This window comes from Eumetopias jubatus, unplaced genomic scaffold (assembly GCF_037043125.1).
Source record: "Eumetopias jubatus isolate StellerSeaLion01/CBP00866 unplaced genomic scaffold, mEumJub1_p1.0 scaffold_11, whole genome shotgun sequence".
Classification (NCBI taxonomy): Eukaryota; Metazoa; Chordata; class Mammalia; order Carnivora; family Otariidae; genus Eumetopias; species Eumetopias jubatus.
This window is the reverse complement of record NW_028274817.1, coordinates 28,955,068-28,974,216: the sequence shown is the minus strand read 5'-3', so window position 1 is coordinate 28,974,216 and position 19,149 is coordinate 28,955,068. Positions and strand designations below refer to the sequence as shown.

Sequence of the window (19,149 nt, the reverse complement as noted above, 5' to 3'; positions counted from 1 at the left end):
TCTGGCAGGGCAAACATCTCACTGCCAGACATCTCTTCTTTTTATTGTCCCATGAAGTGCTTTCCTCTGTGAAGTCCCAGACCCGGACCCACCTCTCCTTAGTTCGGGATGACACCTTGTTTTGCCTGTCTTTGGAATGTCCGCGTCTGTGTGGATTCCCCGTGTGTATACAATTAAATTTGATTTTCCCCTGTTAATCTGTCTGCTGTCAATTTGATTCTGAATCAATGTAGAAGGCCCTGGAAGGGGACCGGAAATTCTTGCTGGGGCTGACCTGCGTCATTGTTCCTTTAATCCTCACAACAACCCCTAGAGGAAGAAACTGGAGATGAAGCAACTGAGGCACAGAGAGTTTGGAGTGACTCCCCCCCCCCCGACACGAGGTCACACAGCTGGTAAGCTGCCGAGCCAAGATGCCAAGGCACGTTCCAGAGTCCAGACCACGGCTACAGCCTCTCCAAATGAGGGCAGTAAATGCGGACGTGCCCATTAAGGGCGCTCTTGAGGTTTAAATGAGATCGTGCACGGGAAGCCCAAGGCTTGACAAGTGTGATAGGGAGCCGCTGTGTACGAGACGGTTCTTTTCCCCTTCTGCAGGGCGCAGTGGGCGCGCGGCTGCTTCTTGGGGCAGAAAATAAGAGCTCGGAGGGAGGGGCGCCTGGGCGGCTCAGTTGGTTAAGCGACTGCCTTGGGCTCAGGTCATGATCCTGGAGTCCCGGGATCGAGTCCCACATCGGGTTCCCTGCTCAGCAGGGAGTCTGCTTCTCCCTCTGACCCTCTTCCCTCTCGTGCTCCTCTCTCATTCTCTCTCTCAAATAAATAAAAATCTTAAAAAAAAAAAAAAAAGAGGTCGGAGGGAGGAGAGCCCGGGGCAGGGGTGGAAGGTGGAAAAGGAGAAGGGGGGGCGGAGCGCGGAAGACTTGGGAAGCCAGAAGAGGCGACCCTCCAGGGCAAAGCGAACCCGGCCGGCTGAAGAGCAACAGCCGGTGGCCGAGCCGACCGCCCCGGCCCCGGCCCCTGCGCGCGCCCGCCAGCACCCGGCTTCCCGGGCCCGCCGCGGCCCGCCCCCACGCCGGGCGGGGCCCCCGAGCCGCGCGCCGCGCCGGGGAGTCGGCCGGGAGCCCGCCGGGAGCCGCAGCCCCGAGCCCCGCCGTCCCTCCCCGACGCCGGGCCGGGCGGCCGGGGCGCGATGGCGACGTGGCGGCGGGACGGCCGGCTGACGGGCGGCCAGCGGCTGCTGTGCGCGGGCGCGGCGGGGGCGCTCAGCCTCTGCCTCACCGCGCCGCTCGAGCTCGCCACCGTGCTGGCCCAGGTCGGCGCCGCGCGGGGCGGGGCCCGGGGGCCGTGGGCCGCGGGGCTCCGGGTGTGGCGCGCCGAGGGCCCGCGGGCCCTGTGGAAGGGGAATGCGGTGGCGTGCCTGCGCCTCTTCCCCTGCAGCGCCGTGCAGCTCGCCGCCTACCGCAAGTAAGAGCCGGGCGCGGCGCGGCGGGCCCGGGAGCCCGGAGCCGGGAGGCCGCCGCGGGGTGCCGCCGCCGGGGCGGGGAGGCGGGGGGAAGGGAGCCCGACTCCGCCCTGCTTCCCGGGCTCGGCCTCGGGGAGGGGGGGTAACCCCGGCGGTGGGCCGCGGCCTACTTCCGGATCGCGCGCGCGAGCCCCTGGGGGGGGCGGTCTGGCCGGGAGGCGGCACCTGCGCAGGTCCCGGGGTGCACTTTGGGGCTTCCCGCCCCGCCAGGTGCCGTTTTGTGGGGCGCAGCCCCGCGGCTCCGAGAGGCTCCCCAGAATTGGACGGGTGAGGAGGTGGAATGGGGCAAAAGGAGATTCGGGGGAGGGGGGGCGGGAAGGAGTCACGACCTCTCCGGAGAGATGGCTCCCTGACCATTCCCACCGTCCACTAACTTGGAAATGTTTTGCCTCGGCTGGCTTAGGGGAGAGAGAGACCCTTCTGAAGATGTGTGTGTGTGCAGTTGTGCCTTTGTGAGCGAAGCCCCCAGAAGAAAGTGCTTGGTAGGGGGAGAGGGCCCGACCCAAGGCCACAAAAGGCCACAGATTTCTGCCCACCCCCCAACCAATGGAGCTTTGCCTTTAGGGCCCAACAGAAGCTGCCAACAGGTCCCTCAGCTTACTGCCTCAGCCCACCCTCTGCGCACTGGCCTCATTCTTTGCGCTTTTTTCACCTTCTCCCAACAACTGCTGCCTCTTGGGAAACTACCTAAACATGCAAATGCGAGATGAGTCTTCAAAGGTTCCTCAGAGCTCAGAGATCTTTGCATTTTAATTGGAAACAAGCCGAGAAGAATGAAATGGTACTGGTGGAGCTTCGGGGAGAGGGGATGTTTCTGGACTTGGGGGGAGGGTCCCTGTGTGCCTCGTTCTATGGGCACAGTGCCACCTCCGAGGACTGGCCTTGGCTCTGAATTAGACCACTCAGAGTCTTCACCACCCAGTTGAGGCCTTGGAGCCTAAGAGGCAGGATTCTCAGCTTTGCTGCTGGCAAGCCAGATGGAATCATCCTTCTCGCTGAGCCCTCTGGGCCAGTGCGCATTTCACCTAGGTTTGGGGAGGAAAGGTTCTGAGATCCTGGGGCATTTGTCTCAAGGCTCTCTTTCCCCCTCAACAACACCTGGCCTGATGTCTGTAAACAGTTCTCCCCACGTTCCTCCCTTCTCCCCAAAGTGGTATGGAAATCTTCCTTTGGAATGTATGCTAAGGATTAGGAGGCAGACCTTTACGAGCGGGTTTAAATATTGTGGCTGTCCTGGTCATCACCGTCTGAGTGGAAGACCTTTTCCGCTGTCCAAGGTTCTTCCAGCTGGACTAAGAATTAAATGGACGTGAGACAGATTCACAGGAGAAAATCAAACTTAATTTCCTCCTTGCGGGGAATCCACACACGCACACACACACACACACACACACGTGAGGTTCCTGAGACAGGCAAAATGAGATATAGATGTCCTTCTGAACTAAGGAGGAGGAGATAGGGGTCTGAGACTTCAAAGGGAAGGAATGCAAGTCACAGCAGAATGAAAGAGAGCGATGTTTGGTAAACAAGTGTTTGCTGGGCCACTCAGAAACTAGGGGACATAGAGAGGAATTTTAACCGACTTTGCTAACTTCCTCCCTATCACTCCTAGTTCTTGTGTTATTTAGGGTGATCGCTTTCTTCCTGGAGCAGGTCCTCTAAATGCTTTTCAGGCAGTTGAGGAGGGAGGTCAAAGTTTCTGCCTGAGTCTTGGGCCTTGATAGTTTTCGGCTCAAGATAATCTCCATGTTATTGTTGCCCATCATGGGGAGGCCTGCCCTTGGCCCCGACAGCCCCCAGTATATGTACATCATTGCATTTTGTTAATAGCCCTGTGGAGATATCCTCAACATATAAAAAATATATATTTAAGGTATACAACTTGATGTTTTGAGGATGTGCATATACATGATGAAATGATCACCACAATCAAGCTAATCAATATAGCCATCACCACCTAGTTACCTTTGAGTGTGTGTGTGTGTGTGTGTGTGTGTGTGTGTGTACGTGTGTACATGTGTACATCATTGGATTTCTACAACTCCTGCCTCCTGCCCTGTAAGGTCCATCGGGTGGGAAGTATCATGCCCATTTTACAGATACAGAATTGGGCTCGGACTGGCCGCACCACTCCTCAGTGATAGAGAGCCCCATCACCTGACCTTCTGCCTCCAAATCCATTATTTTACTACATCATGCTGCCTTTCTCTCTGCATTCATTTGACATTAATATAGCCAAGCCTCTTTAAGTACCCACTGTGTGCATGATGCTGGGGACAATGCAGGGATGAAAAGGGCGTGGTCCCAGTGCCCCAGGGCTTACAGAGGAATAGAAGAACAGAAGAAGATTATTGTGTCTGTAGCCTGTGGCTGAGTGCTACGGAAACTCACACTTCTGGGGCACCTGGCTGCCTCAGTCGGTAGAACATGCAACTCTTGATCTCGGGGTTGTGAGTTTGAGCCCCACGTTGGGTGTAGAGATGACTTAAAAATGAAATCTTTAAAAGAAAACAGAAATTCACAATTCTGATGAGGAGGAAGAAGTGTGAGGACCTCACAGAGGAGAAAAACCACCTGAGTTTGGTCTGGGGAGAATGAGTAGGAGTTTGCTGGGCACAGATGGAGAGAAAGAAAGATTTGCAAGTGACGTCATGAGCCAAGGCACAGAGGTGGGCAGGCATGCAGCAGGACTGGAACACGGGGTGTGTCTACAGCAGTAAGGGGAAGTAGAGCCCGAAAAGCAGGTTGAAATTCCATCTCAAAGGGCCGGGTTAAGGACTTTGGACTTTGTTCAGTATGGCCAAGGTTAGCTGTGGGAGATTTTTGAGGAGGTGATGGGGGGCGTGGTGATCACCTGGTGGCAGGGTACGATCACTAGAGAGGAGGGAGACGGGGGGGTGGCTGGGCCAGTTAGGAACCTGTTGCACTCATCCATGTGGCAGCTGAGGGCACCTGACATAGGCTGGTGGCTGGTGACCACGAGAGGAAGAAAGAGCGTTCCCCGGCCCAAGTTTGCTAATGTTTCCTGGGAGATTGTTTTCCTTCTGGAAACTAAAAGGGAGTATTTCAGTGAAGGGCTAAACATAAAAAGCAAAGTGGTTGATTAATCATGGTGCCATCCTTCCTACATAGAGATGGTACCTTTGGTCCATTGTTATGCTGACTCATCTCCACTCTTTCCTGGCCGTGAGTTTGCAAAGACAGTCGGCTGAGGGTAATGGTATATAGCCTAGGAGCAAGGGATTGAACAAAGCGTAAACATCTAGAACGTTCAGGAAATGGAGTGATTAATTGACTTGTCCCCAAAGAGAATTAATGGCGAGCTGGAGCTTGAAACCGGGTCTTCTGGCTCCTTAGTCCACAGCTCTGCCCAGCATTGTGCTGCTGATATATCTGCTCCCTTGGATTTATGATCAAAAGTCCACTCAGTAGAGTCTATTAGGAGCTAGGCCCTGGCAATAAATAGCACGTAACACAGTAGCTGGCTGTCACATCAACCGGTAGAACCTCCTCCAACTTTACAACTGCTTGTGGAGCTGTATAAACATTGGTTTGGGTCCCTGCCGCTCTGGAATAGTTCATGACCAGCACCACTTTCTTACTGTATAACCACTTCGTGAGCTCGTTTTGGCTGCATTGGCAGTTCTAACTACATATACCCAGGGGGTGTGTGTGATAGCCCATGGCTGAAAGGAAGGGGTTACTGCTATTCACCAGCTTAGCCAGTCTTTCTGGGGAAAGCTTCTGTGCGTGTGGGGGGTGGGGCGGGGAGAAGAGCAGAAAGGGGGACGCTGTTGCCCCAGCCAATCAGACAAGACCTGAAGCCATGGCGGGGGGGCCGAGGGCCGGATGATGTCATTGATGGCCTATCAGGGCTGCCTGCCTTGACTGCAATTCCCAGAGGAAGGGTTGGTGGTCCTTGTCTCTATCGGATGGTAAGAGTCTAAGAAGAAAGGACTTGCTTTGGTTCTTTTGAATTTTGTCTATTTGATAGTAAGACCCTACTTTATAAACCAACCTGACGTGAGACAGAGTTCCTATTCCTAGTCTTCTAGTTCATCAAGTCGTTCAGCAAACTAGGCCCATTTCCTCCCCCGTTGCCCTTCTCCGCCACAGCTTTGGCAGGACTATTGAGCTCTGTTAGGACCTCTGCTGAGCACTCGCACAGGGGCACATCGTAGATGTTCGATAAATGGGTCATGAATTACTGCATGCCCAGGAAGTGGCCAAGTGGGATTAGGGACTAGGGCACAGCCATGAGAAAGAATGGGGTTTCTTCTGGCATTTCAAACTCCCACCGTCGTCTAGATTGTTCCAGCTGGTGGCAGGCCACCCCTCCAGTCAAGCATGTCCCATTTCCTCTGTCTCCCCTGCCCCTCCTCCGGTTCCCCCTCCAACTCGACGGGCCAGCAGAGAGAAAAGGGAGGAACAAGGAAGTGTGCAGGCAGTGAGACAGGCCGATGGCCCATTGGCGAATGCCAGCTTTAGTGACTTGCATCTTTCAAAAGTAGCTGGTTAAATCATGGCTGGGTTTTTTTTATGACTGTTCCAATTAGTGCAGTTAACAGTAGCCAACAGTAGGTTGACAAAACGACGTTAAGACTTTCCTACAGCTTGAAAGAGATGCTTTTATTTTTTTAAGATTTTATTTATTTATTTATTTGAGAGAGAGCACGAGTGAGGACAGACGCAGAGGGAGAGGGAGAAGCAGACTCCCCGCGGAGCAGGGAGCCCGATGTGGGGCTCGATCCCGGGACCCCGGGATCATGACCTGAGCCGAAGGCAGACGCTTCACCGACTGAGCCACCCAGGCGCCCCTTGAGAGAGATGCTTTTAATCAATGAGTGTTTACTTGGGAGCAAAGAAACCGTCCTCGGACTCCTTAAATGATTTCACCTGAATACCCACTTGCCTTATTTATCGCGCAGAGAGCCCTGGCTTGCTGCCAGGACGAAGGAACAGGACACACACCTCTTTATGGGAGATTTGAAAGCCAAAGAACTGGGGATGGTCTCATTTTTAAAAAGATATAGGGCGCCTGGGTGGCTCAGTCAGTTAATCGTCTGCCTTCGGCTCGGGTCATGATCCCAGGGTCCTGGGATCGAGCCCCGTGTCAGGCTCCCTGCTCCGCGGGGAGTCTGCTTCGCCCTCTGCCTTTCCCTCTACTTGTGCGTGCATGCGGTCTCTCTCTCTCAAATAAATAAATATATAAAAAAGATACAATACTTTTTTTTTAGCCTAGCCCCATTCACGTTCCTTTTATTCAAACCCCTGCTATTCCTTTCCCTCTCCCCTACCTTACTCTCTGGTAGAAAATACTATTTTTCCTGGTTTCTAAGCCCTTCTTGATTTTGTCTGCATCAGCAAGGAGTAAAATTCCTTTGCTTCCTGGGCAGGGAATGTGTACTGTGGAAAAGTGCCCTTAGAACAATTTCTGCCAAGGTAGGTCCTCATGACTGGGGATGCGCTGCTTCCAAAAAGAGGGACTGTAACAGTGGCTTTCTGGCTTGCATTTGGAAAAGTCCACCCAAAGCCATTTTTGACCACATTATAAAACTGTAGAGAAACACAAAGAAGAGTGCCCATGTACCCACCATCCAGAAGTAACAGCATGAAAGATGGCATAAGAGATACTTCAAGTATCTTTTTTTAATACAAGAAATAAAAGATTCCAGAGAAAGCTGAAGTCCTGTTCTTTCTCATTCCCAGCCCCTTACCGCCCCCCTGCCACCTTCCTGGAGGGCTGTATTACACTTTTTTATTTTTCTAAGGTTTTTTTTCTAAAGATTTTATTTATTTATTTGAGGGAGAGAGCACAAAAGTGGGGTGAGAGGCAGAGGGAGAAACAGACTCCCCACTGAGCAGGGAGCCTGACGCGGGACTCGATCCCAGGACCCTGAGATCGTGACGTGAGCCGAAGGTAGATGCTTAACCAACTGAGCCACCCAGGCGCCCCCTATTTTACACTTTTTTCAATACGTAGCTATATCTATCCATGAATAATATGAGGTAGGCTTTTATGAGTGTGTTTCTTAAACAGATGGTTGTCATACACTGTGGGTCACCCTGCAACTTGCTTTTTTCACTCAACTTTATGCTTTTATGATTATCCCTATGAATACATAGTCGCAAGCTCATTGTAACAGAGTATCCATTGTACGACTACTACAATTTATCCATCCCCCTGCAAATGGACTTTTAGGTTGTCCGACTTTTCACACTAACACGCAATGTTGTGTCTTCACATGTACGTGTGCAAGAGCTTCTCTAGGATATGCAACTAGAAATGGAATCGCTGGGGTGAAAGGAGGCATTCCTTCAGTTGTGCTAGATACTACAAAGGGGCTGGACCAATTACATTTCTCCCAGCAGTGGGGGGGCATTCCTGTCTCCATGTGTCCTCCCCATCACTTGATATTATCAGACTTTTTCATCTTTGCCTGTCTGCTGGGTGAGAAATGGTATCTTGTTTTTATCCGTCATTTCCCAGACAACTAGTAGGGTGGCACATCTTCCCTTATAACTGTTAAACCAATACTTTTTTTTTAAGATTTAATGTATTGAGAGAGAGACAGAGCACAAGCAGGGGGGAAGGGCAGAGCAAGAGGGAGAGGGAGTCCTGCGCAGGCTCAATGGGACCCTGGCATCATGACTTGAATGGAAATCAGATGCTTAACTGAGCCACTCAGGCGCCCAAACCAATACATTTTTTAAACTCAGTTACTGGGGGCAGAGGCGGGTGTGGTGCCTGGCTGGCTCAGTCAGTAGAGCATGAGACTCTTGATCTCGGGATCCTGAGTTGTTCAAGCCCCACGTTGGACATAGAGCTTATTTAAGAAAAAAAAAAAAATCACTGAGGATGATCAAAGTCGTCATTTCAAGCGATTTCATTTAAGTTTCAACAGAACCAAAGGAGCACATTCCAGTTCAGTATTTACTAAGTACTCCCATTAATTTATACCCCACTGGCAAGCCAGGATTGACAGTTATACAGATAAAGGGGAAAATGCTTAAAATGAAGTGGGAAGAACTTAGGGTAGACATAAAGAAGAGGGTCGGTCATCTCCTTATAGCGAACAAAATCCTATAAATATAGTAGAATTGAATGTGCTATTCATGAATCCTAATACATTAGTATAGTAATTTTTACCTTGTAAAACATTTCCAAATGCTGGGAGATATTGCAAGAAGTAGTATAGAACACTCTAGCACAATCCATAGCTGATTCTCTTGGGTTTTTCCTCCTTTTTTTTCTCCTAGGTTTGTCATACTATTCACGGATGACCTGGGCCATATTTCCCAGTGGAGCTCCATCATGGCTGGGAGTCTTGCAGGCATGGTTTCCACCATTGTGACATACCCTACAGACCTCATCAAAACCCGGTTGATTGTGCAGAACCTGCTGGAACCATCTTACAGAGGGATCCTCCATGCTTTTTCTACCATTTATCAACAGGAAGGGTTCTTAGCCCTGTATCGAGGGGTTTCCCTTACTGTTCTAGGTAAGATGGAACTTTCCACCTTGTCCAAGGAAAGGTTGTGTTCTTTGATATGGATGAAGATTGTATACCTTTGTAACCAGTTAAATGAGGTTTTTTCGAGGTCCAGGTCCTATGGATTCAATCCATGTAGAGCCACTTAGCTTCATTCTATTCCACTGCCATATACCCCACTCCTAACTTTGGCCCGTCACATCCCAGGGAGGGGAGGAAGAGGGAGGGGAGGTGGCTCAGCGGAAACTGATAGGAAGATAATCCCACACACCCCATCTGACTGTGGGAAGGAGACTCAGCACGCATACACACACGTGTGAGCATAACCAGGGTCGCAAACTGTAGCCTCCGTGGTCTCTGGAACCTTGGCCAGGGCTGCACGTGCACGAGTCACCAGAGTCCCCCCAGCTGCCAAACCCCGGCAGACTCTCACCCAATATTGGACCTCTGTTGCAGCATTTACTAAAACCGACCACCCCTTCTTCTGGAAACCTGGCTTCTAGGACCCCACCAACTCCTGGATGTCTTTCCCAGCTCTCTGGCAGCTCTGTCTTGCTCATCTGATGCTGCTAGCCCCCCCCCCCATGTGTCACAGTTCCCCCGGGGCTCCTTCCTTGGCTTTCTTTTCACCTCTCTCCCCTCCCCGGGTGGCCTTAGCTAAGCTCATGGCTTAACCAAGCATCATGATACTCTAAGGACTCCCGACCTCAACTCTGTAACAACAGTGACTAACATTTATTGGTGGCTCGCTTTGTGCCCAGCACTGGGCTGAACGCCTCGCATACAGTTTCTCACTTAAGCCTCAGCTTACAGACAAGGAAATAGATGCTTAGGGAAACGGAGAGGCTTGCCCGAGATCACATAGGGAGAAAGTGGAAGAACCTAGCGATGTGACCCCAGAGCCCCCTGTCTTAACCACTGACTGCTACCAATTCCCAATGGCAGGATGAATACCTGCTATTGGACACCTTCACCTGCTGCTCCCTGGGCGCATCCAGCTCGAGACTAAACCTGACGTCCTCGTTAGGCTCACACCTGCTCCTCCTGGGTTCCCTAAAGGACGAGACCGCCTGCCTTTCACCCAGTGGCCCAAGCCGGAAGAAACCTAGAACCGCTTCAGCTCCTCTCCTCTCTCCGCTGTGGCTTCCGTCACCAAGTACTGTCAGTTTGACCTCTCCACTGTTAGTCTGTCGCCCTCCATCTCCGCCTCCTCTGCCCTCATTCTCATCCTTCCCGCAGACACTTACAAGAGGTTCCTACCGGGTCCCAGTCCCAGGCACTGCTGCCAGGGCCTGGGGACCCTGCGAAACTGAAATCGGTCATTTCACCACCCTCATTCTGCTGTCCTCCATTCCAGCCCTCCCTGACTCCTGAGCTACAGGGAAGGGCCCAGATTCTTTATGGCACGCCATCAGATCCTTCAGACCTGGCCCCGGCCAGCCCGTCCCACCTCACCTCCTGCCATCCCTCTGCCAGCACTCATGCTCCAGCCATCCAGAAACACTTGCAATTTCCTGGAAACCCCAGTCCCTTTGTACCTGCTGTTCCCTCTGCCTGGACTGCCTGTCCGCTCTCCCGATGTCTGATGAACTCCTGCTCTATCCTCAAGGCCCAGTGGGAACATTCTCTCTTCTGTGAAGTCCTTCTTGATTCCCCTAGGCAAAATTAATCCCTCTGGTCTTCGTGTGCTTAAAGCACTTTGTATTGCCACCCCACCCTGCCCAGTTCCAGCACATAGCAGCTGTCTGTCTCCTCCAGGAATTAGCCTACACCTCTTTGTATTCCCAGCACCCAGCATAGGGCCCAGCACATCACATAAACTCCACAAATATTTTCCGAATGAAGGTAAATGGTGGGGCCTGGTACTTCATTTGTAATGTGTTTATTTTTTTTTTTAAAGATTTTATTTCTTTATTTGAGAGAGAAAGGGAGAGACAGCACATGCAAAGGGGGAGGGGGAGAGGCAGAGGGAGAAGCAGACTCTCCACCGAGCAGAGAGCCCAACATGGGGCTCCATCCCAGCACCCTGGGGTCATGACCTGAGCTGAGGGCAGACGCTTATCCGACGGAGCCACCCAGGCGCCCTGTAATGTGTTTATTAAATAGATATTACATTTTGCTTAAGACAAGCAACCCCACGGATGCTAGCCCCTCTTTTAAATCTTATTTTGAGGGAGAAATTTAGCCCCTCTGTAAACTGAAGATAGCTCCCAAAGTTTCTGGAAGTTTCTTGAAAGGGCCACCTACCACACTACCTGCTTGCCATCTTTTCCTGGGCCCTGATACTGCCACATCATTCCCCAAAGCAAGGTCCAGTGCCCTCCCTCACCAGTACAGTCTCACTTTCTAGTTCCCACGGAATGTCTCATTCTCAGCCAGAGACCAGTCCCTCCCAGCCTCTGAAACCTGACAAAGTGCCACTCACTGACTTTTTCCTCTGTGGGAGTGATTTTTCCCCCCCCCAAGATTTTTTTTTTTTTTTTCTTTTTTAAATTTGACAGAGAGAGACACGGCGAGAGAGGGAACACAAGCAGGGGGAGTGGGAGAGGGAGAAGCAGGCTTCCCGCCGAGCAGGGAGCCCGATGAGGGGCTCGATCCCAGGACCCTGGGATCATGACCTGAGCTGAAGGCAGACGCTTAACGACTGAGCCAGCCAGGCGCCCCTCCTTTTTTTTTTTAAGATTTTATTTATTTGACAGAGAGAGAGACACACACAAGTTAGAGAGGGAACACAGCAGGGGGAGAGGGAGAAGCAGGCTTCCCGCTGAGCAGGGAGCCCGATGCGGGGCTCGATCCCAGGACCCTGGGATCATGACCTGAGCCGAAGGCAGATGCTTAATGACTGAGCCACCCAGGCGCCCCCCCGAGATTTTATTTTTTTAAAATTTCTAACACCCAGAAAAGTTACAAGAATCAGAAACACCCATATGCACACCATCCAGATGCTCCAATTAACACGTGGCTTTATCATGTATGTGTCCATCCCTCCGGCCATTCATCAGTCCATCTTACACATTTCTGGATGACTTTCATGTAATTTGCAAACATCAATGCTCTTCACCCCTCGGCCGTTCAACATGGGTCTCATGAACTAGAGTTCAATATTTGTTTGCAGTTCTTTGTAAAGTAAAATCTGCATATAGCAAAGTGCACCAACCTTGAGTGAAACCTTTGATGCATTTTGACAAGTAACACACCCCCTATCAAAATGGAGCACATTATCTCACCGAAGAAAAGTTGCTTCGGGCGGCTCTGGCTGGTGTGCCTGTCAGGAGCTCGGAGCCAGTCCTGTTTACCTCGCCCGGATTCCCCACAGGCATTTACCTTCTCGAGCCAGTAGCGCCCGAGACATCAGCAGCCTCTGTCTGGCCTTCCTTTTGCAGGTGCTCTCCCCTTCTCCGCTGGCTCCCTTCTAGTTTACATGAACCTGGAGAAACTCTGGAATGGACGCCGAGATCGGTTCTCTCCCCTCCAGAACTTCGCCAATGTCTGCTTGGCCGCTGCCGTAACCCAGACGCTCTCCTTTCCTTTCGACACGGTGAAGAGAAAGATGCAGGTGAGGAGCTCTATGGGGGAGCAGGGGGGCATCAGGTAGGAGGGGTGCCTTGCTGTGCTTGCGGGCAGTAGCAACTGCAAAGAACAGTGACTCTGAGTGATGCCAGGTTTCCAGGGAGCTCACGAAGGCTCACGCAAAAACGATGCCACCCCCCCACACACACGGACACACAGACACATGGACACACACTTCATTGGCATTTTTGCTGCTAACCTCGGGGCTGCTGGCTCGAGCCCAAGCGGCCTCCCTGTTCCCATACTCCGCTCTTTTAGGTCTTTGATGAAGTCTCCAGATGAAGCCCACTTTTCTTTCCTCTCTTCCTTAAAGCTGTCTCAGTCAGAGAGACTAGAAAGAACCAAAGTCGGCCAGGAACTACCGATCATAATTCAGCTGAATCCCATTTTAAATGATCAGTCCCAGCTGAGTCTGTTTGTCTGCTGTCTTAACTCGTCCCTCTGCTGCCTCGGTTACCCCTGGCTTCTTGCGGTTTTCTTGGCTAGGCTTGGGCCTCACCTTCCTCAGCACTAAAAAGTCTGAAAGGACCCATCTCAACCTATAAAGAAAAACTGCCTTCAGAATAATACACATCACAATGACCCCCCAAGTCTGCTGCCCCCATCCATCAGACTTCATCTGTCCAGGTTGTATTCGTTTCCTGTCTTTTGTCCAAACAAATAAATAATGGTCACATTATTGTAATTATAACGTAGGTGTAAGTTTAGCACCTGCTTAGTGCATGTCTATTCACAAAAACTATTCCTAATTTTTTTTAAAGATTTTAATTTATTTGACAGAGAGAGACAGCGAGAGAGGGAACGCAAGCAGGGGGTGTGGGAGAGGGAGAAGCAGGCTCCCCGCTGAGCAGAGAGCCCGATGCGGGGCTCCATCCCAGGACCTCGGGATCATGACCTGAGCTGAAGGCAGACGACTAATGACTGAGCCACCCAGGCACCCCGAGAATACCTCTTTAAATTTTCACGTAATATTCCACCATACAGGGACACCCAGGGTCCTGGGATCAAGCCCCACGTCGGGCTCCCTGCTCAGCAGGGGAGCCTGCTTCTCCCTCTGCCTGCCGCTCTCCCTGCTTGTGCTCTCTCCCTCTCTCTTTCTCTCTCTCTCTGACAAATAAATAAAATCTTTAAAAAACTATTCCACCATATTGGATGTCCCATAGCTATTTTTTTAAAACAAAGATTTATTCTCGCAAAGTTCTGCTGGCTTGAATTTTAATATCAAGTGTTGGCAGGGCCGGGACCCATCTGACGTCTGTAGGGGAGGATCCTTCCTTGTCTCTTCTAGCTTCTAGTTGCCCTAAGCATCCCTTGGTTTGTGGCTGCATAACTTCAATCTCTGCCTCCACTGTGCCGTCACTAACAATTTCTCAGTTTTTAAATGTTTTGGCTCTTTCTAATTCTTCAGTATGATAATATTGCAGTGAAAACCCTTGTATTTTTTTCACATCTGTGATGGCACCCTTCAGCTATATTCCTACAAATCGACTTACAGGTCACAAGATAAAAATAATTCTGGGACACCTGGGTGACTCAGTCAGTTAAGCATCTGACTTTTTCTTTTTAAGATTTTATTTATTTATTTATTTATTTATTTGCGAGAGAGAGAGAGAGAGAGAGAGAGAGAGCACAAGAGTGGGGGAGGGTCAGAGGGAGAAGCCGACTCTCTGCTGAGCAGGGAGCCTGATGTGGGGCTTGATCCTGGGACTCCAGGATCATGACCTGAGCCGAAGGCAGACGGTTAATCGACTGAGCCACCCAGGCGCCCCAAGCATCTGACTCTTGATCTCAGCTCAGGCCCTGACCTCAGGGTCATGAGTTCGAACCTACTTAAAATACATTTTAAAATAAAATTTAAAAAAAAATAAAAATAATTCTGAGGCTCTTAATAAACTTTGCACTCCAGAAAGGTTGTAAGTTTACACTTGCACCAGCTGTGAGTGAGTGGTTCATCTCCTCAACAATCATCAGCAGTGATTACTATCACTTTTCAATTTTTTTTCTTTTAACTACAACGCTCTACTATAAACCGGGGTAAGATACACTAGAAGTGGGTATTTGGAAGTAAACTTGATCATCTTTTCCCTGGTATGGAAACATTCTTGTAATAGATACACAGAGCTTCAACAAGATGCTTTAAAATAAATGCAAAGTCATGGTGGTTATAAAAAAAAAAAATCCCAAAGAAGTAATTGCATGGTTTTCATAAAATATGATCAGCATCCAATTATGAATAACATCACAAATATCATCCAAAGATGTAGGAAGTGAATTCTTAGGGTTGTGGCCAAAGTGTTATTTTACAGGCGTTAATAAACATAATAATACCTCGTCCACCCTACTTTTTAAAAAAAAAAAGTAACTCGCTAGACAGAACCACAGGCTGCTTTTCAATGAGAACGTGCAGTACTTCCTCTGGCCATTAGATGTCGCTGCAGTAAATGGAGCGTTTCTGAGCCCTCTTGAGGGGCTTAGCCTTGCGGCCAGTGATCTCTGTCCAGTCAACAACCTCCTTAATCCCTGCTTGAAATACACCTTCAGTTTAGAGGACAAGGAGCCCGGAAACAACAGGCTAACCCTAAATTCTGCTGTGGGGTTTTTTTCCTGCAAAGCACACAATCCAGCTTCTCTGAGAGAGCTTTAGTAGCAGTCTCCCCCCAACGGAAGCCGGCAAGGTTTGCCAGCAGAATTTATAACGAGGGAACTTTGCAGGGCAGCCAGGCTGCTCAGAACTGAGCACACTTAATGGTAATATTTGCATTCCCCTGGCTTTCCTCCTTGCGCTGCCCGTCAGGAAGCAAATCAATGTCAGGTGTCAGATAACCAGCCGGACGGGGAATTTTCCCAGCTCTCGCACCGACTGGCCACTTTGTCTGAATGTCTCATTCTCCTAATACACTTTTGTCCAGACACACACAGTCTGCCCATTTAATGCCACATCAGGTTGGAACTCTAATGACAATAATCAGAAGTCTTGTTTAACCAGCTGAGCCCTTCCTTCACCATGCTTCCACTCATTATATTCCTTTCTCTTTTTCTTGCCCTGGTTCCTGGCTGGCATGTTAGAGAATGGAGAGGGAAATAAATTATGTATGTGCGTGTTTTGATGCAACGGTTTCTGGTGGGAAAGGGGTGGGGGTGGGTCAGCCTGTGCACAAATGGAATGAGGTGCCCCCCACACACACCTGGTGTGCTTTCTCGGACCCCGAGACAGCCCTGCCTGAAATCGCCTTCACCGCGCTTCAGTGCCTCGTGGCTCAAGCTCTTTCAGGTATGGCCTGGCCTGTTCATCTTCATTATCTCCCACGCCTGGCCCAGGGCATGGGCCTGAAATGGCGGCAGCACTTAGTGTATTGAGAGAACCAGCGGGAAGGGTAAAATATTGATGGAGGTTAATTTGTCTGATTAATCTGCGGGCCCCAACTAAGGACCAGGGAGTCCTGAGCAAAGGGTTCTCTGGACAGGTGCATGTGGGAGAGGGAGAAAAGCGGCTTTGAAACTCCAGGGAGCAGCTGAGAATGTGGGAGCCTTGGAGCCCCCGGTGGGCAGAAGCTTGGTGTCCCTGCCCCCACCCACACCCCGCCACTCTGGCACCCTCCCCTGTGGCCCATGTTAGGTGTCTCCATTTCATCAAATATAAAACCAGGTGTCCGCCTGTTGCTCGCTACCCCAGGGGACTCTGACCCCATCAAGACTCACAAGGCAAGCAGGATTGGGCCAGGTCAGCATTTGAACTGAAAGTACATAAACGGAAGGACAAAGGTAGTATCCAAGGAGCACAGCTGACCAAGCAGAATACACACAGTCCCTGAGCGAAGAGAGGCCCCAGCCCTGTTCAAACAGAGGTGCTTAACGCCTCAGGCTGCCCTCGCCAGACTGGGCATCCTCCTGGTTTCTCATGCTCAGCTCCACATCCTCAGCCCTGACCCAACACTTCTCACCGCCTGCTGCGTGGCGCCATCTTGGCTAGCACCTCTACACTGTCACCTCTGACTTAATGTGTATCAAACTGACCTCTCCTTCCCCTGAAATTTGCTGCCCAGACTTTTCGTTTCAGTACCATCGCCCCCACCACCCAGTCACCCAGGCTGGAAGTCCAGAATTTGTCTTTGACTCTTCCTCTTGCCCCTCCCCCAGGCAACCTTGAGCCCAGTTGGTTCTTGGTGCCTACTCCTCCCACACTGGTCTTTCTTTGAGTCGCTGTCCCCGCCCTAATCTAGGACCTGTTACCTCCTAACCAGGCCATGGCAGCAGTCCTCTCATTGGTCTCCAGGATTAATTCTAAAAATGAACATAAGGGACGCCTGGGTGGCTTAGTCGGTTGAGTGTCTGCCTTCGGCTCAGGTCATGATCCCAGGGTCCTGGGATCGAGTCCCGCATCAGGCTCCCTGCTCAGCGGGGAGCCTGCTTCTTCCTCTGCCTGCCGATTCCCCTACTTGTGCGTGCTCTCTCTCTGACAAATAAAATAAAGATAAAATAAAAATAAATAAAAATGACCATAAGCATGGAGCACTAATGTACCAGGCACTATGCTAAGTGCTTTATGCTCATTATCTCATTGAATCCTTAAAACAACCCCACGAGGTGGGTACCGTTCATATCAAGCCCAGTTTACAGATGAGAAAACAGAGGCACTGAAAGGGTCTGTAGCCTGCCCAAGTCCACCCGCCCAGTAACTGAGCTGAGATTTAAGACCGGGTAGCTTGTCTCCAAGGTCAGTACTCACTTCAGTCCCTCCAGCCCCGGCCCGTGGCTCCTGCCAGACCAATTCTCTTAAGATCGACCTGTGTTCTGTCCTTCTGTATTGCCCCAAGAGAGTAAAGGCTGAGGCCCAGCCCCTTGGCCTGGCATGTGGCCCTTACCCACTTTGCCACCCTCGTTGCACAGAGGTCTTATATTAGTTGTTGCAAAATCAAATATATTAGTTGTTGCAAAATCAAATGCCAACAAGAACTTGGCAGTAACAGGAAGAAAAAAAGACCCCGGGAAACCCGGCGTTTCTGAGCCATCACAGGCTTTTGGCTTTGCAAAGCATTCTGGAGAGCTAACTTGCTCTGTGCTCGCAAAATGTGATTAGCATCTAAATACCGATAGCAGGGAGGAATAAAGCAGGCCAGTGGAGGCAAAGCAAGACCAGCTCCTCTTCTCCAAGGGCTGGATGCCATTTTGAAATGTGGGCCCAGTTTTTCAAGGGAGACGAAAATCCCGATTTTTATGTAATATCTCCCAATTTTTCAATGTTGGCAAATACAAATTGTCGAATCTTGGGTGGGCTAAAAGACGCCTTTTTATAAACTCTGCTCTATTCAAGCCTCCAATTCTGCCAAAACGATCTTCATCCCCTCCCCCTAGCTCCCTAAAGAATAAATGAGTGCATTTCACATTCCTGTCACCTCCACCTGGAGTATTTGTCTTCATCTTAAAGGCTCCACTGAGATTTGCCTCAGTGGTGGCTGGCTCTTCTGACTGAAGGTAGCATCTATCTGTTGGTTTTGTCTGATAAATGAGTTGGCTTTTTCCCCACCCCCAAAACAACTATCCTATCCTGATGAATAAAGGCAGGTGTTTCGCCCTTGCAGAACCACAATGGGGCCATTCCAGACCACAAAGGAGGAGGGCGTTGTGGGGCAAGAGAAAGTTATCACAATGTCCTCTCAATAATTGCAGATGCTCTGTTTTCACTTTCACCCCCCCCCCCCGGTACAGTTATTTTGTTGCAAGAGCTTTGTGGGTGAGTAATCCCTTTTATTTTTTATTTTTTTAAAGATTTTATTTATTTAAGAGAGAGAGAATGAGAGAGAGAGAGCACGAGAGGGAAGAGGGTCAGAGGGAGAAGCAGACTCCCCGCCGAGCGGGGAGCCCGATGCGGGACTCGATCCCGGGACTCCAGGATCATGACCTGAGCCGAAGGCAGTCGCTCAACCAACTGAGCCACCCAGGCGCCCATGAGTAATCCCTTTTAAATGATGCCATTAGTCTAGAAGTGCCCTCTGAGCCAGCCAGTTTAATTTCCTTAGCCTTTCTCTATGTGCCCCACCTTCTCCAGTGTCCACACCATTGTCTCCACCCTGTCTCAGCACCACCCCCTTGTGAATGCCCATAGCTCACTCGCGCACTACGGCTCTCTTCTGGCTCACGCCACGTGCTTCCTGGTGTTACAATCTTCAGTGCCATGATTCCCTTGACTCTGCAAGCTCTTTGCCTTTGGGAAGCATGGCTTACCCACTTGTATACCCCTACAGCACGTAGCCTCATGTACCAGGCAGTTGATACTTGTTAAAAAATGAATGAGGTTCAGGGCCGGCTTAGGAGATCTCACTGTCTGTGAGCACAGAATTGGACCTTAGCTGCTGTGGGGCGAGCTCCAAGTCCTGTGCTTATCCCTAGCCATGCTGAAAGTAAGAACAGCCTTCCCCTTCCCCAGCCTGCTGCCCTAGGTAAACCTGTGCTAGCCCCCTCTCTCAAAGTGCCTCTCATCCTCGCTCTGATTCCGCACTATCTTCCTTCGCCTACCTTAGCGGTCAGGTTCTGCGTCCTGCAGCCCAAACAGCTGTGCACATTTCA

General features: G+C 50.6%; 1 protein-coding gene across 1 annotated transcript in view; it reads left to right on the top strand.

Annotated features, from left to right (window-relative positions):
- The first annotated feature begins 1,112 nt into the window (after positions 1-1,112).
- Positions 1,113-19,149, top strand: part of SLC25A43 (solute carrier family 25 member 43) — a 34,303-nt gene continuing 16,266 nt past the window's right edge. Inside the window, exons 1-3 of the mRNA XM_028087789.2 lie at positions 1,113-1,464; positions 8,783-9,024; positions 12,399-12,571. Of these exons, the coding sequence (XP_027943590.2) occupies positions 1,190-1,464; positions 8,783-9,024; positions 12,399-12,571 (690 nt within the window). The 5' untranslated portion in view covers positions 1,113-1,189. The remainder of the gene's footprint in view (positions 1,465-8,782; positions 9,025-12,398; positions 12,572-19,149) is intronic.